Source organism: Leptinotarsa decemlineata, unplaced genomic scaffold (genome assembly GCF_025532065.1).
Source record: "Leptinotarsa decemlineata unplaced genomic scaffold, Ldec_3_MD MMD2_tig00001064_RagTag_RagTag, whole genome shotgun sequence".
Classification (NCBI taxonomy): Eukaryota; Metazoa; Arthropoda; class Insecta; order Coleoptera; family Chrysomelidae; genus Leptinotarsa; species Leptinotarsa decemlineata.
This window is the reverse complement of record NW_027412558.1, coordinates 5,509,880-5,525,855: the sequence shown is the minus strand read 5'-3', so window position 1 is coordinate 5,525,855 and position 15,976 is coordinate 5,509,880. Positions and strand designations below refer to the sequence as shown.

Below are 15,976 nucleotides of genomic sequence, written 5' to 3'. Positions count from 1 at the left end.
CCTTCTCAAAACAAAAGTAAAGGTAAAAGATAAAGTGGATTCAAAAATTCATATAAACTGCTCAAAAAAATACAGTCGATGAAAACCACGTTGGGAACCTGAGAAAATTGTACAACTGATAATTTTGCATTTGTGTAATATTGAAGTAACCCAGATCATTTGGACAATGATGAACTATGTTTCAAGTAGATTTTAAACATTCATGGGTTCGGCAGATGTTCATATTCGGATGTGACAGAATATATTTTCATTTCAACAAGAAAAAAGACAAGATGAAGAATGAGTTTTGTTATTCATGAACCATGGTACGAATCCATGCGAAATTTCTTTGTAGTGATCTTTGGGGCCAAATATAGCATATCAATTCATTGATTTGAGAATTCAAGATGGCGGACGAGTTTGCCGATTCGATTATAATAAGGGCCAATTATTAAAAATATTCCTAATCGAATTCATCACTCAAGATTTAAGAATCTGTAGAGCCTATTCTTTTTGAATTATGTAGTACTATTTAGGACTTGAAGAAGTAAAAAAGTAATTGTGTAGTGTTCAACAAACAAATTTTTCAGTAGGTTGGGTGAAACACAAGAAATTCGACAACTATGGAAGGGTTGCGCGCCTGTCTTGAACTCGTCGTTTGCGCAGACCTGACACTGCAACTCCTGGATCTGCGTGTAGGAAATTCAAACCAAAAATCACCCGAAGTGGGATTACTGAATATAGTATACTGTGTCAAAACCATGTAATGATGTGTATAAGCTTTGGCGGCAGGATGCACATTACCTAGTCGTTTTAATAAAGTCTATGTTTCTGGGTGAGCATCAACCCGCTAACATCGCGGGGGGCGTTCCCCACCGCCTCCTCTCGGCGGGGACGCGAGGACGCGCCTGTCTGGAGTCACTTTGCTACTCTCCCTTAAGGTAGAGAAACTCATGAAATGTAGGCGTGTAAATAGTTTATTTCAATAAAAAAGATTTTTGCTTTTGGAAGTCGAAACTTGTTCGAGCTGAGGATTAATGGGGTCTTACCTTCCAGCGTGCAATTCCTAGCACGGGTTGGACGAAAGGCAGTGAAAATCTATCGTCCGGCCTCGCCTGGGTTTATTTGGTCGAGTGTGAATAGGTGTCAGCCACAATAAGCCCTTGTGGTTGGACCTAACCTAACCTAACTGTTTCGAGGTGGGTGCTTTGTTCACTCACTCAAATCAAGCCTCAGGCTGCTTGCTATCGTTCAACTTGTGTTAGGAATCACACTTTAAAAGATGAGAACTCATTAGTCCTAAGCACACCGTAACCCAAACCGTTATTGATATATATATTGATTGATATTGTGATGATGTATTGATGACTCGTGCGATAGTTTATAGTGGTATCAATGCATTTCATACTCTTGAAAACGCGTCATAATTTTTTTATCTTTACAGGTCGGTAATTTGGCCAACGATGGATACAAGCTAGGGAGACAAATGGGCACGTGCAGCAAGGAACCTCCCGAGATAATGAAAAGCGGCGCTGGGTGTGGATTGTTCAGATATGGGGGCCCTACCGCCCCTTTCATCCATATCGCCATATCATTTTGTTTGCTCATACCGAAGTTACTAATGGAAGCCAGACTCATTGAAGCGGGCTTTCTGAGTCAAGGTTAGTTCTATCAGTTCTATCGTACAATGTTTTATCGACATTTTCACAATCCGTTACAATCAAAACATTCATTTGGATGAATAAATCAAAGGAAACCTTTCGTAGTTGCGTAAGTAAGTAATTCAAAAAGAGACATTATCTGAGAAACAAACATTTATAATGAAATATGCGATTTTTTAAATGAATCATCACTTATCAAATTATGGAAGAAATATCTATCAGTTGTTATTAACCATTCTTTCACCTCATTTTCATATTAATAAAAGGATTTGATTATATTAATATCATCTGACTTCATAACATATATTTTTGGTAGAATGTATGTAAAGTTCCTGATACTTGTTTATTTAATCAATTCATTTTTCAAAGATAAATTATTTGCGCTCTTGCTTATGATATATTACAATATCATAACCAAAAGCATCGAATTGTTCTTCACATTGTTAGTTCAATAAAATATTGTGATACTTATAGCTACAGTATGTTACAGTGTCTTGAAACCTCTTCTATTCAATATATTTTTTATAAAAAAAAATATGTAAAAGAGGTCCCAAGATACTATCTTGAGGTTCGCAATATTTAAAAATGAGGGGATCACTAATGTCTCACTTCATCAATTTTTGAGCCCTTTTTTGAAAAACAATGGCTTCAAGTTTTTTCTGTAAGCACTCATGATTCGCCCAAGTTGAATTAACACCAACATTTGGATCGCTACCTTTCAAAGACTCATATATATGATTTGTAAGATGAAAAATTGCAATTACAGCTGATTTTTCATGAATCTGGATTATATACAGGACTACAGTTTCAAGTGAATGCAATTCTGGAATTCATTTTTTTTTATTTTGGACTTTATATTTTTCTCAAACCCTCCAGATAAACTTGATTGTTGATGCTTTGATCTTCAAAGGTGACAGGTCTATAATTGTTTATCTCGCTTCTGTTACCAATTTTATAAATTGGTAACAGAAACTTTGTTTTACTTCCTGAGGGAAGTAAAACAAAGTCTACTGATGTTAATAGAACTTTTGTTGTTATCTTAACCATGAGATTTTGGGTTCTTTCGAATTTTTTTCCCAGGACTGTTCATAGGACTGTTTAAAGGACAATTTTTTCAAGTGAATGAGATATTTTTCAATCCTGAATGTTTCTCAAATACTTTGGATAAATCTGATAATTTTTTCATTACCACTTCTATGACTTGGTTTCATTATGTCAATTTTCAATGCCAACTCCAGTAGACTTTGTTTCTTCAAGATAATTGATTGTTACTTCAAATTCAGTATCATTAGTTGATATTTTTTCTCGCCAAACGTTCCCAACATTACTTTATAACAGTTCACAAATTCAATACAAATGATTTTTTATTTGCTAGTATTTGGTTTTCCCAACACCAAATCGTTATCTTTAACACCTCGACACGTGTTTCGATCACCAACTGATCATCTTCAAAGAGAAAGAAGAAAGAAAAAGAGGAAGTTTTAATCTTGGTGATCGAAACACGTGTCGATATGTTAAAAATAACGATTTGGTGTTGGGAAAGAACTCCAGTAATATTCATTACTATACCAAAGGTTCAAAACAGTGAATCATAAGTATTCGGTTATTCGACCGTTTGAATAAATGACTTCTTTTTGAATTTCCTGCTTATCATATTTATTTTTGGCCTAATTCATGATGATTGTTGAAGTTTAGGACATAGTTTTTGGCAAAATTAGCTTCATCAGTGAATACATTTTCAGTAATTAATAATGATTCTGTGGTAAAGTAGAGAATGCTTTTTAGTGCATAAATGCTTTGTACCACGAAATATCTAATATCGTAATGAAGGTATCAGAAAAGTTGAGATTTTCAGAACATAATATATTGTTATAGAGTTTTTTTCTCAAATTGACCCATAAATATGGGTTTTATATATTTTTGATATACTTTCTGGGTGGAATGAAGCAACTGCAAGTTCCTTTTCCACAAAAGATGGAAACTCTTGGAAAAGATCAACTGTCACTTCGCAAACGTTCTTCTAAACTACGGAACGTCAAGTTTCATAATCGTTCCCTAAGTTTCAAATAAATACAGACATTCTTGAGAGTTCGATAGACCTCTGGCGAAAATAACGTCGTTGTTGACTCATTCGGAAATAACCGATAGCAACTAGACTTATCAAGGTGGAAATTCTCACTTGAGGTACTTCGAAATTAAATATATGACTCTGGATCGAAAAAGGCGCAAATGCAAGCCTCTCGGCAAACTTATAAGCGATATTAAGTGCGGTGTTAGGCACCTGACGCTAATGAAAAAGTTATAATATTTCGCTGGTAGATTGCCAACGATATTTTGTGACGTGTTTTCTTCATATCCAGAATTTTCTATCCAACATTAAAAAGATATTTTTTCATTAAACTGATGATGACTTTTGATAAACATATATAACTGTCCAACGGGAGAAGGAAATATTGAGAGCAGATAGTTTTTGGTTCATAGATGGATCAAAAACACCTTTCCGTTCCGATGCAGGTGTTTTCAGTCGCAGAGACCCAGGACAGAGATATCAACCTGCCTAGGAACCTATGCGACTGTATTTCAAGCGGAAATTTACGCTACTGAATTGTGTGCGGAGATATTGGAAGAATCCAACCTCATACATAAGTCAATAAAAATATTCTCGGGGAGTCAAGTGGCGTTGGAAGCTCTTGGCTCCTACCGAGCAACTTCTAAATTGGCAGCAAATTGCCAAAAACGACTCTTTTCGATACGAAGACTCAACAGATTGTCTCTGGTCTGGATTCCTGGCCATACTGGCCTGGAAGGCAATGAAGCTGTTGACTGCAGAGGAGAATGCAGAGGAGGGTGCTGCAAGCAGCTTCATCGGACTAGAACCTGCCATTGGCATCGTTTTAGGCTTTGCCAAACAAATATTGAATGCCTGGATGGCAAGAAGACTTGTTGGACTACAGTAGGGATGAAATACAATGTCTAACAGGCCTTTCTACAGGTTACTGTCATTTGAATCATCACATGCAGAGACTCGGACTGTCGAAACTGTGTGGAAAATGCTGAAATAGTAGAGCAGGAACTTTTTGCCTGCCCTGCTGGGAACTGAATCAGGTTTTTAGAGTTCGGCAGAGTCGTGAATAGGTGTGAGCCACAATTAACCCTTTCGCGTTGCCTAACTGTTCAGATAAAAATGTTTGTCGGGAGACGGTCGGTTTGACGGTTCGACTCACTCAAATCGACCGCCGTGTCGGTCAGTGGTTCAAGCCGCGGGCTGAACGATCAATTTTCACTTGCTATCGTCCAACTCGTGTTAGGAATCACACGTTATATTCTCTTAATAATCGGATATGCTAAACTACAGTAGATGTTTCAACTGACATCAACACTTCTCTCATGACAGCCTTTTCTACAGGGTATTCATACACCTTGAAACTTTCTCCAGAGGATTCACAAAAGTATTGACAAACGGAGGTTATTTATCGTTTAGAAAAAAAGTTTTCTTCAACAGTGAATCGGCAATTTACTATTAGAGAAGTTGTTGAGGATGTTTTGAGCATGAATTATGAAGTTCGTTCCATAATTGCTACATTTTGACCAAAAAAACCGTCACATGAGCATCGCTTAAGAATTGTTGAATAACGTCAACTGCGATTCAGATTTGCTCAAAAGGGTCATAACTGGTTACGAATCATGGGTATACGGTTATGACATTGAAACTGTTCCAATGGAATAGTCCAATCGTCCCAATGGAATAGCCCAGGAGCGCCAAGACCAGAAAATCCCCGTCAAGTTCAGTCAAACGTCAAGGTTTTGCTCATTGTTTTCTTCGATAACAGTGGCACAGTGCATAGTTCTTGCCACAGGGTACTATCAATAAGGAATATTATCTTGAAGTTATGCGCTGCTGGCTATAAGCAATATGAAGGAAACCACACCGTAATCATGTCTTAGCCATCGTATTGGCCAGATTTGTGCTCCTTTAATTTTTTTATTCAGCCTAAATGAAAGGTACTCATGAAAGGGCGGAGTTTTGTGACCATTGAGTAGATGAAACCCGAATAGCTGAGATAGCCCAAGGACACACCAAAAAGTCTATATCAGAACTGCTTTGGTTTACTTTGAAGGAGACTGAATGAAAATTGATGAATTAATGAAAAGTTTTAGAGCAAAATGAAAATTCACCTTATTTTTTCAACAGACTTCGGATATATGAAGTTATATAACATCAATAAGAAACAATTTTTGTGTAACATGTGACTGAATTTCAATAGCCCTTATCGGATTCTGCAGAAAAACACATATTCGTTATGGCGATTCTTCAAAGAGAATGTGTCAACTGAAAAATTGTATATAGACAGACAGCGTTTAGTTTTATTCTGCAATATCAGTGTCAGTTATATGAAATGGCGAAAAAATTAAAATCATCTCGTTTTTGCTGAACTTTTCATACAATGCTCTGCATTTAGGAATATTTTTCGATTTACTTATTTCAATATTTCCAGAAATAATCTCTATTTGGGTTTTTTATTGAAATCCTACAGATAACGCAAGTCACATGACTATTGCTTTTTCCGATAATTTTCATCACGGTCAAAACAAAACTTGATATCAGTGTCTACTTCCGAATAAATCTAACGATACAAAAAATCTCGAATCATGCGAACGTTATTGATGACAGCTGATTACCGGAAAAACAGATTTTTTCTCAAACAGATTATGAATTTCATCAGTCTGGACTTCCATAGTCTGATAATATATAAAATGATTTGAAATCCCTGAAAGAACTAATAAAAAAGAATAGCTGAATAGCTAAATAATTATAATGAGTAAAAAACCTGAAATGAAATAATAGTAAAATGAAATACAAGTAAAAATAAAACAATTGAACAAAAAATAAAAAATAAAAAGTTGAGAGATTCCAAGCCAAATCACTTCACAGCGTTTCGATTGTTAGTATCCACAATCGCCTTCGGGTAATGACTGGACTTATTCCTCCGAGAGATGACTATTTATGGGTCATTCTAGTACTTTCTCTTATCTCCGCTGTTCTTTTTCCATTTCACCGGTTTAGTGGGAGATGACCATTCTGTGGGAGTTGGCCGTTTTTCGCTTGATTATGGGTTTCCGTATGCTGCGTATCTCTACGCTAGCTTGCCTGAATACATTGTTGGACAACATTTATGCGGCTTCTTTGAATTTCCTCCTTAACCAATGTTCCTCTCTGTTATTCCTGATTTGCCGGTTTCTCCTCGCTGTGTGTTTTGCTTATGTTCGGCAATGCGAACTTTCAATGGCCTCTTAGTTTCACCGATGTTCTAATCTCCGCACTCGCAGGGTATCCGGTAAGTGCAATTCTTGGAATCGCAGTCCGCGTTTGTTGGCCTGGTTTTCGTAAGGCTGCTACATTGTCTTCAAACACCTGCAAACAAACTGTATATTATTCAACTTTTAAATACTGCCACTTTGATATCCAATAAGCAGGATAAAATATTGTTTCAAATCCTAGCTGCGTAAACATCTGTCCAGGATTCTAACCCCCACAGATCTAAATACATCCTGTATCCATGTATTTATCCCAGCCCTTCATCAACATTCAAATTAACCAAGGGTCGCACCAAACAAGGTAAAAGCTTGATTAATACTCAAACAAACCCGGGAAAGGTAACAAATACCGGTAAATACGAATTATCCGAAAGCGTTTCCTCCAATCGCAATCCCTCATTTCACGAATGTAGTCAATTCGTATTCAAATTCATTCGAGTTGTATAAAAAAAGTAATTTCGGAAGAGGGAAAAGCAAATGGTTGTTTTCGCCTTTTTAGAGTTCGAACGTTGTTGACATTTCGTCTCGAATTGATATCATTTGCAACCCCTAATAATTTTTCACGGCCTGGTCCAATCAATATTTCCAGATATGAACTGGGGAAATTTTGTTATTCGTGTCTGGATTTGTTATGCATCAGGTTCCTTTCATTCTGAATGAGTTTTATCAATCCTAGTTTTTTACTTTACTCACTATTTTTCAAAAACGTTCTGAAATTGCTTTTCTGAAAGGAGCTATTTTTAGGAAAGTTTAGTTTTCGGGGAAAAGCTTCTTTCTCAAAAACTAGTCTCGCCTGAAAATATCTCCTTTTCAATCAAAACAATAAATGAATTTAAATAATCAACCCTATGAATGTTTTATAGAGACAAATTCTCTTCCTATGACATAAAGTCGTATTTTTGTTGAAGACATGAGTGTTTTGTGGAGATGAGAAGATAAAGACATGTGTCATTACCCGAAACATCTAAGTTCACTAAAAGCGTGAACGATTACCATGAAACTGAAAGTTTTATGGTAATACTTTTCATATATTACGTTATATAGGGTTTTTTGTGAACGATATCTGCTTCAATTCCATTACGAATGATCGAAGTAATGTCTGAATGAAAAAAGTATAAGTATTTCAAAGTTCATATCCTTGAATAGTTATTTCAGTAGAACTTTTTCTTCCAGCTTGTACCTCAAGGAAACTCCTGCATGATCTACACATCTTGAGATTTTTTGTTGAAGTTTCTTTCAGAAACAGTTTTACATATTCCATTTCACGACGCGATTGTGCAACAATTGCAATTGTGCAATTGTGCAATTGTGCAACAACCACATTTGTTGAACAATTCCTGCAAGTTGAAGTGGTGGGAGGATAATGAAGTTTCTGAAATGACAGATAATACTGAGAAATATTTTTTTACAGTTTTATCACATTTCAGAAATCAGAATCATATCCATGTATTTGGTCGAGCAGACCTGAAAAAAGCCTTGTTACTGGATGAGTTTCGAAATGAACCTTGATATACTAAGTTCAGCAAAACAATTCAAGAATAAGCCATTATGAATACATTGATCCGTTATTCGATGAAAATTATTAACATATAACAATAACAATTTTCAAACTGTGAACATTACTCAAAATGCGTTCCAATACCCAGTGACTTTCTCAATTGAACTACTGCTTCAAACTTTTTACAATTCATCATAGTAATCACAGAATTCAATTAGTTAATTCACGAAAAAAATTTCGATAAGGGTGTCTATTGATTTTCAGGTATTCCAGTGGATTCAATTTTTGTCCATTATGTGTGTTGTATGTCATAGTCCATGTCGAAATCGTGATTGTTTTTTAAGAGGTGGCAAACAAAAGTGGAATTAGTCTTTTTCAGTTCGAAACTTTTTTGTGTTCTGAAATTCCCTTTTTGAAATTTCTAGATGTTCTTCCTATATAAACTGTTGAGCACGTTAGTTGATAGACATCTGATTTGTTATCCTTGCCAATGTTTGATTTGTTATCTTTGTTGTTTTTCATATGTATCCAAGGTTTTACCAGATTTTTAGGCTATGTTAATGTTATTTTATATTAGTAGTCTAGTCTTTAAATTTTTTTCAATAGTTTTTCTTATTTTTATAATACTTATTCACTTTCACTTTCATCAATGAATTTATTTGAAATATATATCTATACAATTTTTATAATTTTAAAGAAGATTTCCTCCTGTGTTTGCTTCAAATCTTTTCATTTCAATTAATCCCTTCATTTAATGGATGAATGATGTATATTTCAACGCAGATGGTGTGTGAATCTATGTTGTTTAATGTCAAACCCGAAACACTACTCCAGAGTAATCTTGTCTCCGTCGTGTAATGTAGTTGAAGGTCATTCAATGTCAAAAAAAAGACACTGCCTCAAAGTCACCTTGGTTTTTTGTGTCGTGTAAGTTCAAAACTTCAAGAAAGCCGCCTAACTGACTCGGATTCATTCGAAGTTGAAGTCACCTTGTCAAAAATATGGGAAGTGAATGAAGATCATTCAAGGTCAAATTCAAAACACTACCTCAGAGTCACCTTGCCTGCGTCGTATGACTTAGGTCAAGGGTGTGACGTAGGGCAAGGTTGTTCACTGTCTAACTCAAAACACTTCCTCAAAGTCACTTTGGCTACGTCGTGCGACGTATGTAAAAGTCATTTCAAGGTTAAAAGTGGTGGGGGTTCCGAAATCGGTTTAAACCCACTACTACATTGAAAAGGTGATTTTCTTAACAAACATTGTTTATAGACCTCAAATTGATTTTGACCTGAGAGAAAATGTACAAATATCTTTGTCCATGATTTCAATGCTTTTAATTTAATATACAAGTAGGCGAGTTACGAATCATTTCTGCCTATTCGAGATTCGTTTTCCACAAAATCAACCTCTATTCATCGACTCCGTTAACCACTCATTTGCATTTATCGAGCAGTTTCAAAACACCCTCTTAATTGTGTATATTTGGTTTTGTGGAAAACGTAATTTCTGTTGAAAGCGGATCTTTTTGTCGGGTTTGTTTCCGTTTCGCCCAGAGGAGTCTGTGGTTAGGCTTCGTTACAGCCGGGAAAGCGATTTCCTTTTGTGGAATATGTCCTAGATCGTTATCGCCATTACATTATTGATGAAGTTCTGGAAAGTTTCCCGCAAAATGTACAGCGGACCGTTTACAAGTTAGTAAATTTATCAACCCGAAGGAAGTTCAGGCAACCACAAGAAAAAATAGCCTTCCGAGATGATAATAATAATAGGTTCGATTGCTTGATAGTAAATCCAGTGAGAGGACAAAAATACATCGCCTTAACAGCGTTGTTGGGGTGAATTTTCATTTTCCTCAAAAAATATCTATTTATTTATCCGATTCAATTGGGTTCCTCGAAGAAGTGCACTTTTTGGTATGTCCTTAAGCTATCTCAGCGATTCGTTTTATTTTACATCCTCAATCGTCGCAAAACTCCGTCTCTCCAGGGGTCTCTACAATATTGGTAACAGAAAAAAGTTGCAAGGGGTCAAATCTGGTGAATATGGTGGCTAAAGCATGATTACGGTGTTGTTTTTTGCCAAAACATTTACGAATGAGCAATAACGAGTGAGCAGGTGCATTATCGTGATGCAAAAGCAATGATAATACTCCTTATTGACCGTACGACTATGTGGCAAGGACTCCTGATGCACTAAGCCAAGGTAATCTAACAGTGAGCCAACCCTAGACATTCGATCGAATTCGTCGTGTTTTTTTTGGGTCTTGCTCTCTAGGACTCTTCCACTGGGATGATTGTACTTTGGTTTCGATGTCATAATCATATACCAATCATTCGTCATCAGTTTTGGCCCTTTTAAGCAATCTAAATCACAGTTGACGTTATTCGACAATTCCTAAGCGATGCTCATGCGACGGTTTTTTTGGTTAAAATTCAGCAATTTTGGAACGAACTTTGATGCCACAGGCTTCATGTCCAAAATTTCATGCATGGCATGAGTCAAGCAATAAGCTCACTACTCAGAAACTTCTCTGATTCTGAGTCGACGGTTCCCGATAACAATTTTCTTCGCTCCAGGGCGAGCGTCGTCATTCACATGTTGTCGACCTTCTGTGGCCTCAGAGTACAATCATCGTACGCACCTGTCAACAGTTCAAGTGTTTTTGAACACTCAACTCTATTTTTCATCTAAAATTAGGTATAAATTCTTTGATCTGATTTTTCGATAGAGGAAAAATGCCGAACTTTTTTCAAATTCATCATGAAAACTTGTATTGACGAGAAAATACATTATTTCCTTTCAGTATTTGTTTTTATTTTCAAATTTGATATCAGTTATGACCAATATAGCTGAAAACTTCTACCACCAAATGCAGATAACCGTTTCGAATAAAGCTGCAAATGAAGAAAAACTAAACATGAGTGAAAATATAACGTTCGTTTCTTCATAAAAATCCTTGCAGGCATATTTGCTTCACGCCTGATTGTTCGAAGCAGATGAGCAGAGCTCTATTTTTTCTTTTCTTTCTGCAAGGCGATACTTTCAATTTGAATACGATCACCCTCAATTAAATTTGCAAACCCGCATGTTTTCAAGCTTCCGCACATTCCTAATATAATTATGTAGGCTCTTGCCTCGAATTCGAATTGCTGCTATGGCGGCATGTGAGCTGCAGCAGTCAATTAATTGTTGAAAACTCCGGAGTTTTATGAGTGGCTTTGAAGTACGTTTTGTGTCGGGACAACAAGGGAAAAACCCTTTTCACTTGTTGAAGCCCGAGAATAGTTTTTAACGAGTTGCGGCAATGAACAATTAGACGCGGACAAGAGGGAAGTAAGTTTTGTCACAGGTAGGACAGGTAGCGAACGATTATGATTATTCATGAAGGAAGAACATCAATTCAAGAAATAATATGTTATAAATACATACAGAGGCAGTTGGTACAATGTGTGAATAAATACATTATGTTTTCGTAAAATACCCGGCAAGACAGCTTGGAAGGTATCATTAATTCACGTATTCATCGATAGAGATGCAGAGAGAATGTGAGATAAAGTTTAATCGCTACTGTAGCCATTGTTACTTAAAGAACAACACACTGAAGGATACCTCCAATGTGGAAAAAGATTTTTATCAAATTTAGAATTACGTGTTTCTCAGGGATCTGTTCTGGAGGCAAAACTACAATTATCTACAGCGTAGTTCACTATTTCAAAAGACTTCATCGAAGGAAATACCATTCATAATTGAGTATCTTCTGGTTCAATTTGTTGATACAGTTGTTATCAGATCATCTATTGGTTGATTGATTATAAAATCCAACATCTTCTAACTCATTAATGGTACAATATATTTTTCACAAAGTTGACTTGGAAATATCATCAACTCAATTTTTCAAATGAAACCACCCAACAAAAACAAGCAGGAAACAAAAAATTAGTCAGGAACTAACCTTTCCTTCTTATGAACTCCCATCCAAAATTTTGGACCAGTATTACTTCAAATCCTCCATTTCAATGCAGGATTCGAATCAACATCTCTTGGAGAAGCGATAAAGAAGTCAAAAAATTTCGGGCATCAATACCCTCAAAATCATACTTCTCAAACTTATTCAATTCAGAGGGTGGAATTCTCTGTCGAATGAATATATGAAAACTCAAAAACAACAACTACAGAAAGCTAAATCAGATCAAAAGAATCTACGAGAAGTGCAACTACAACAGGGGAACCTGCAAGATGACACCTAGGCAAAACTACAAAAGTATAAACCAAAACTACTGGTGACACTATTACTCACAAAACTCTCTCTCTAGATCCGATACCTAACCTCAACTGTCTCGCTGCGTTCCACCTGAATCTACCAAATAGGAGGCAGATCGGAAGAGCGAAACATCTTCCTCTTGTAAGGCAAGTCGGGTACTCTGCCACCTTGTGCAGTCTAGGCAGCACGTAGTCCATGGACTCAGCAGTAGGCTGGGTATGACTCCTTAACATTCCGGTGAAAACCTTCTCCTTGGGGGCCTCCCGGGCAGAGACATACGGCTTCACAGGCTCTAGCAAGGCTTTAGGCTTGTGACTGAATTTCGAACCCAGTTTATGATATACAGGGGTGCGCAGAAGCTGAAACACGTCAGTTGATAATATATGATGATATGTATAATGATGTATAATGAAGTTCCAGATGGAATGAAAAAATATAATGAATTTGGGAAAGAATTGAAACATATAATTCTGACAAAATATTTCAGTTCAAATAAAAAATATTCTGAGACTTAACAGAACTTTTTTGATGATGCCTCATCAAAAGACTGACGAACTTTTATGAAGTCAATTCTTGACTGTTCTAGAATACCCGCATTGTAAAAATTATCACAATGTTATTATCTGGATCAAACAGAGATTAGGAATAGTTCCAGGGTTATATAAAGAAGACCCAAGACTACTGATGTGACCTTTTATAGAACACTGTCCACTAAAGTATCCACTAAGGCATCATAGATGGCGAATGCAAAAAATTTGTTTTCTGCTGGATCATGCAGATATATCCCTGTAAAAACCTTTAAAAAAAACATTTTTCCAAGAACGCTAACGACTTTATTATCTCAAAATATTTAAAAATATAAATTAGTGAGCAATTATATTGAAAACTCATTTATTCCGCTGTTGATTCTACTATACATGATGATTCACATGATCATTCACAAAATATTTGTCATAATGAAGATGAAAATGAAGAATGAGTCATTAATTAGCCAACAAGATCATTCGATCTGATCCCATTGAAATATTTGTACCAAGAACCATGAGAGACGATTTCAGTGCAGCATAATCAGCTGCAGCCGAAAGAAGGACTGTAATAGATGTTTATTTTAAAGCAGTAGAAAGCCAAGACGCTTTTTTTTTGAAAACTAATCTATCCTAAGGAAATATACTCACTTTCAATTCAAACATATAAGTTGTTTACACAACTATATGGGTTGGTCTACCAAGTTTTTAGTAGCATTTTTTGTTTCTGTTTGACACCAATTCTTGTGTGAACAATTTACGAAAAATCAGATTCTGCCAGTAATAGTTGCACTGCAAATAGATCTATTATGAAATCTTTCGACTCCTTGCAAGCCATATCACGTGCATTTTTATATTGTCTTTTTGGAAACCAAAGTTAAAAAGAAATAACTCAAGAAATATTGTCCTTCACTCGTTATTTGAAAATGAAGAATTGCCTTAACATCTCAACAAAACATAAGAAGAAACATGTCTCTATATCTAATGTGCTTGAATAATTTGAAAACTGCAAAAATTATTAGTGAATTTGGAAGATTGCCATTACTGATATTTTATTTCTCTAATTGAATAGAACTGGCCAATACTTGATGAAAATCCATATTAAAACTAATCAGTATAGTTTATTGTATGATTTTCACTATAAAAGAGTTTTACAAAACTGTAAACTGTAAACCATAAACTGTTTACGCTTGACGAAGCTATTATATAGCGAAACAAGTGTCACGTTTTCTGTAAAATTCTTTTACAGTGAAAATCATACAATAAACTGTATTAATTAGTTTTTTTATTTTATTTCTTGCATTTTTTTTTAATTAAAGGTATTTGTTCTTTCATTGTCTCATTTTAAGCATTTCACGTTTACTGGGATTAATTTTCCATTATTATTATTCATACTGAAATGTGAGATTAGTCTGGAAAGGGATACGTCGTAAGTCTTCAAGAGAAACTCAACTCTCTCTGCAAACTAGTGGGAACCAGAGCTGATTTTCGAATCCTGTGAACCATAAATTGAAAGTCCCAGTATCCACCTCTTTCCGTTCCATCTTGGAGTCTTCGACATGCCGAGTCACAAATTCGATTAAAGACTACAAACTACGACCGTCACTTCCAAATCGATGTGACTTTCCGTAAAGAAACTACGTGAAGTTGATTCAATAACGTTCGTCAGACCAGTCAGCATTCACATCAACCGCAACCTCTCTTGAATTCGAAAAACCCTTTCGAGAACCATCTCGCATGCTTTCAACTTTATATTCAGGTCTTCCATATACCGTTTTCCATTTTCCCAACGCTTCTTTTCCGCGGCTCTTGTCTTTGCATAATCGAGCCCATTTATTTTCGTTAGCTACCGTCCTGTTCTCTATCCAATGAGCGCTTAAAATTTTCATGAGACTTATAATTAAAATTTTGCCCCAGCTACATTGCGCTGCGGGTAAATTTTTGTTCGTTTTGTAGAGGAATGCTATGAGTTTTTATCTAGTCTGGGCTCAGTTCTTAACCGAACTCAAAAATCCCACAGATTAATAATGCATTCATAATTAATTAGACCGAGACTAAGAGAAAATGTCAAGTTAGCGTGAGTGCTGGTCTGGTCCTGAAATATGTACGAGTATCCAGTTTTTTTTGTATCTCAGTTTCTCTTCAGTCTTATATTTTTGACATATTGTTCTATATAAAAACACACTTCACAGTTTCAAAGTTTTTTGTAGTGTTTTCTTGGACTTAACAGTTGTGTAATCCACCATCATTTTGTTTCCACGGAGTAACTTTCATTGAATAGACTCAGATGAAGTCTGCTAACTGGTTACAGCGTTAGCACTCCTTATTGCTATTCTACCGGTGAATATGCCGAGTCAGAAATAAGTTTTTAGGTATCAGACCAACTGTTGAACTTGTTCTCGTATGTTACTCTCGCTAGAAGTTACAGAGTTGAAGAGCTAATAGGTATCCAGCTTCCTGGAAACCACATCCGTTTTCTACCATGTCGGATCGTTATCATATGATGTTTCTCAGGAACTCGAAGGATGTCTACTTCTGTTTTCACTGTTTCACTGAAAAATTTACAAAACTTTTTGATAGAACTTTCTGATTTTTATTTACCCAAATTACATTTATATTGAGTCTGATTTCAGATTATCTAAATTTTGAGCCTATTTGGATGTTATTCAAAATTTGGCAGCTAGTGTATATTTTACAAACTCCACTGGCATTTATTTATCAGTTACCTGAAAAATAT

General features: G+C 35.8%; 1 protein-coding gene across 3 annotated transcripts in view; it reads left to right on the top strand.

The window, feature by feature from the left end:
- Positions 1–15,976, top strand: part of tinc (transmembrane protein tincar) — a 252,546-nt gene that overhangs the window by 147,535 nt on the left and 89,035 nt on the right. For all 3 annotated transcript variants that reach the window (XM_074175557.1, XM_023162041.2, XM_023162040.2), the window contains exon 4: positions 1,424–1,640. In XM_074175557.1, the coding sequence (XP_074031658.1) occupies positions 1,424–1,640 (217 nt within the window). The remainder of the gene's footprint in view (positions 1–1,423; positions 1,641–15,976) is intronic.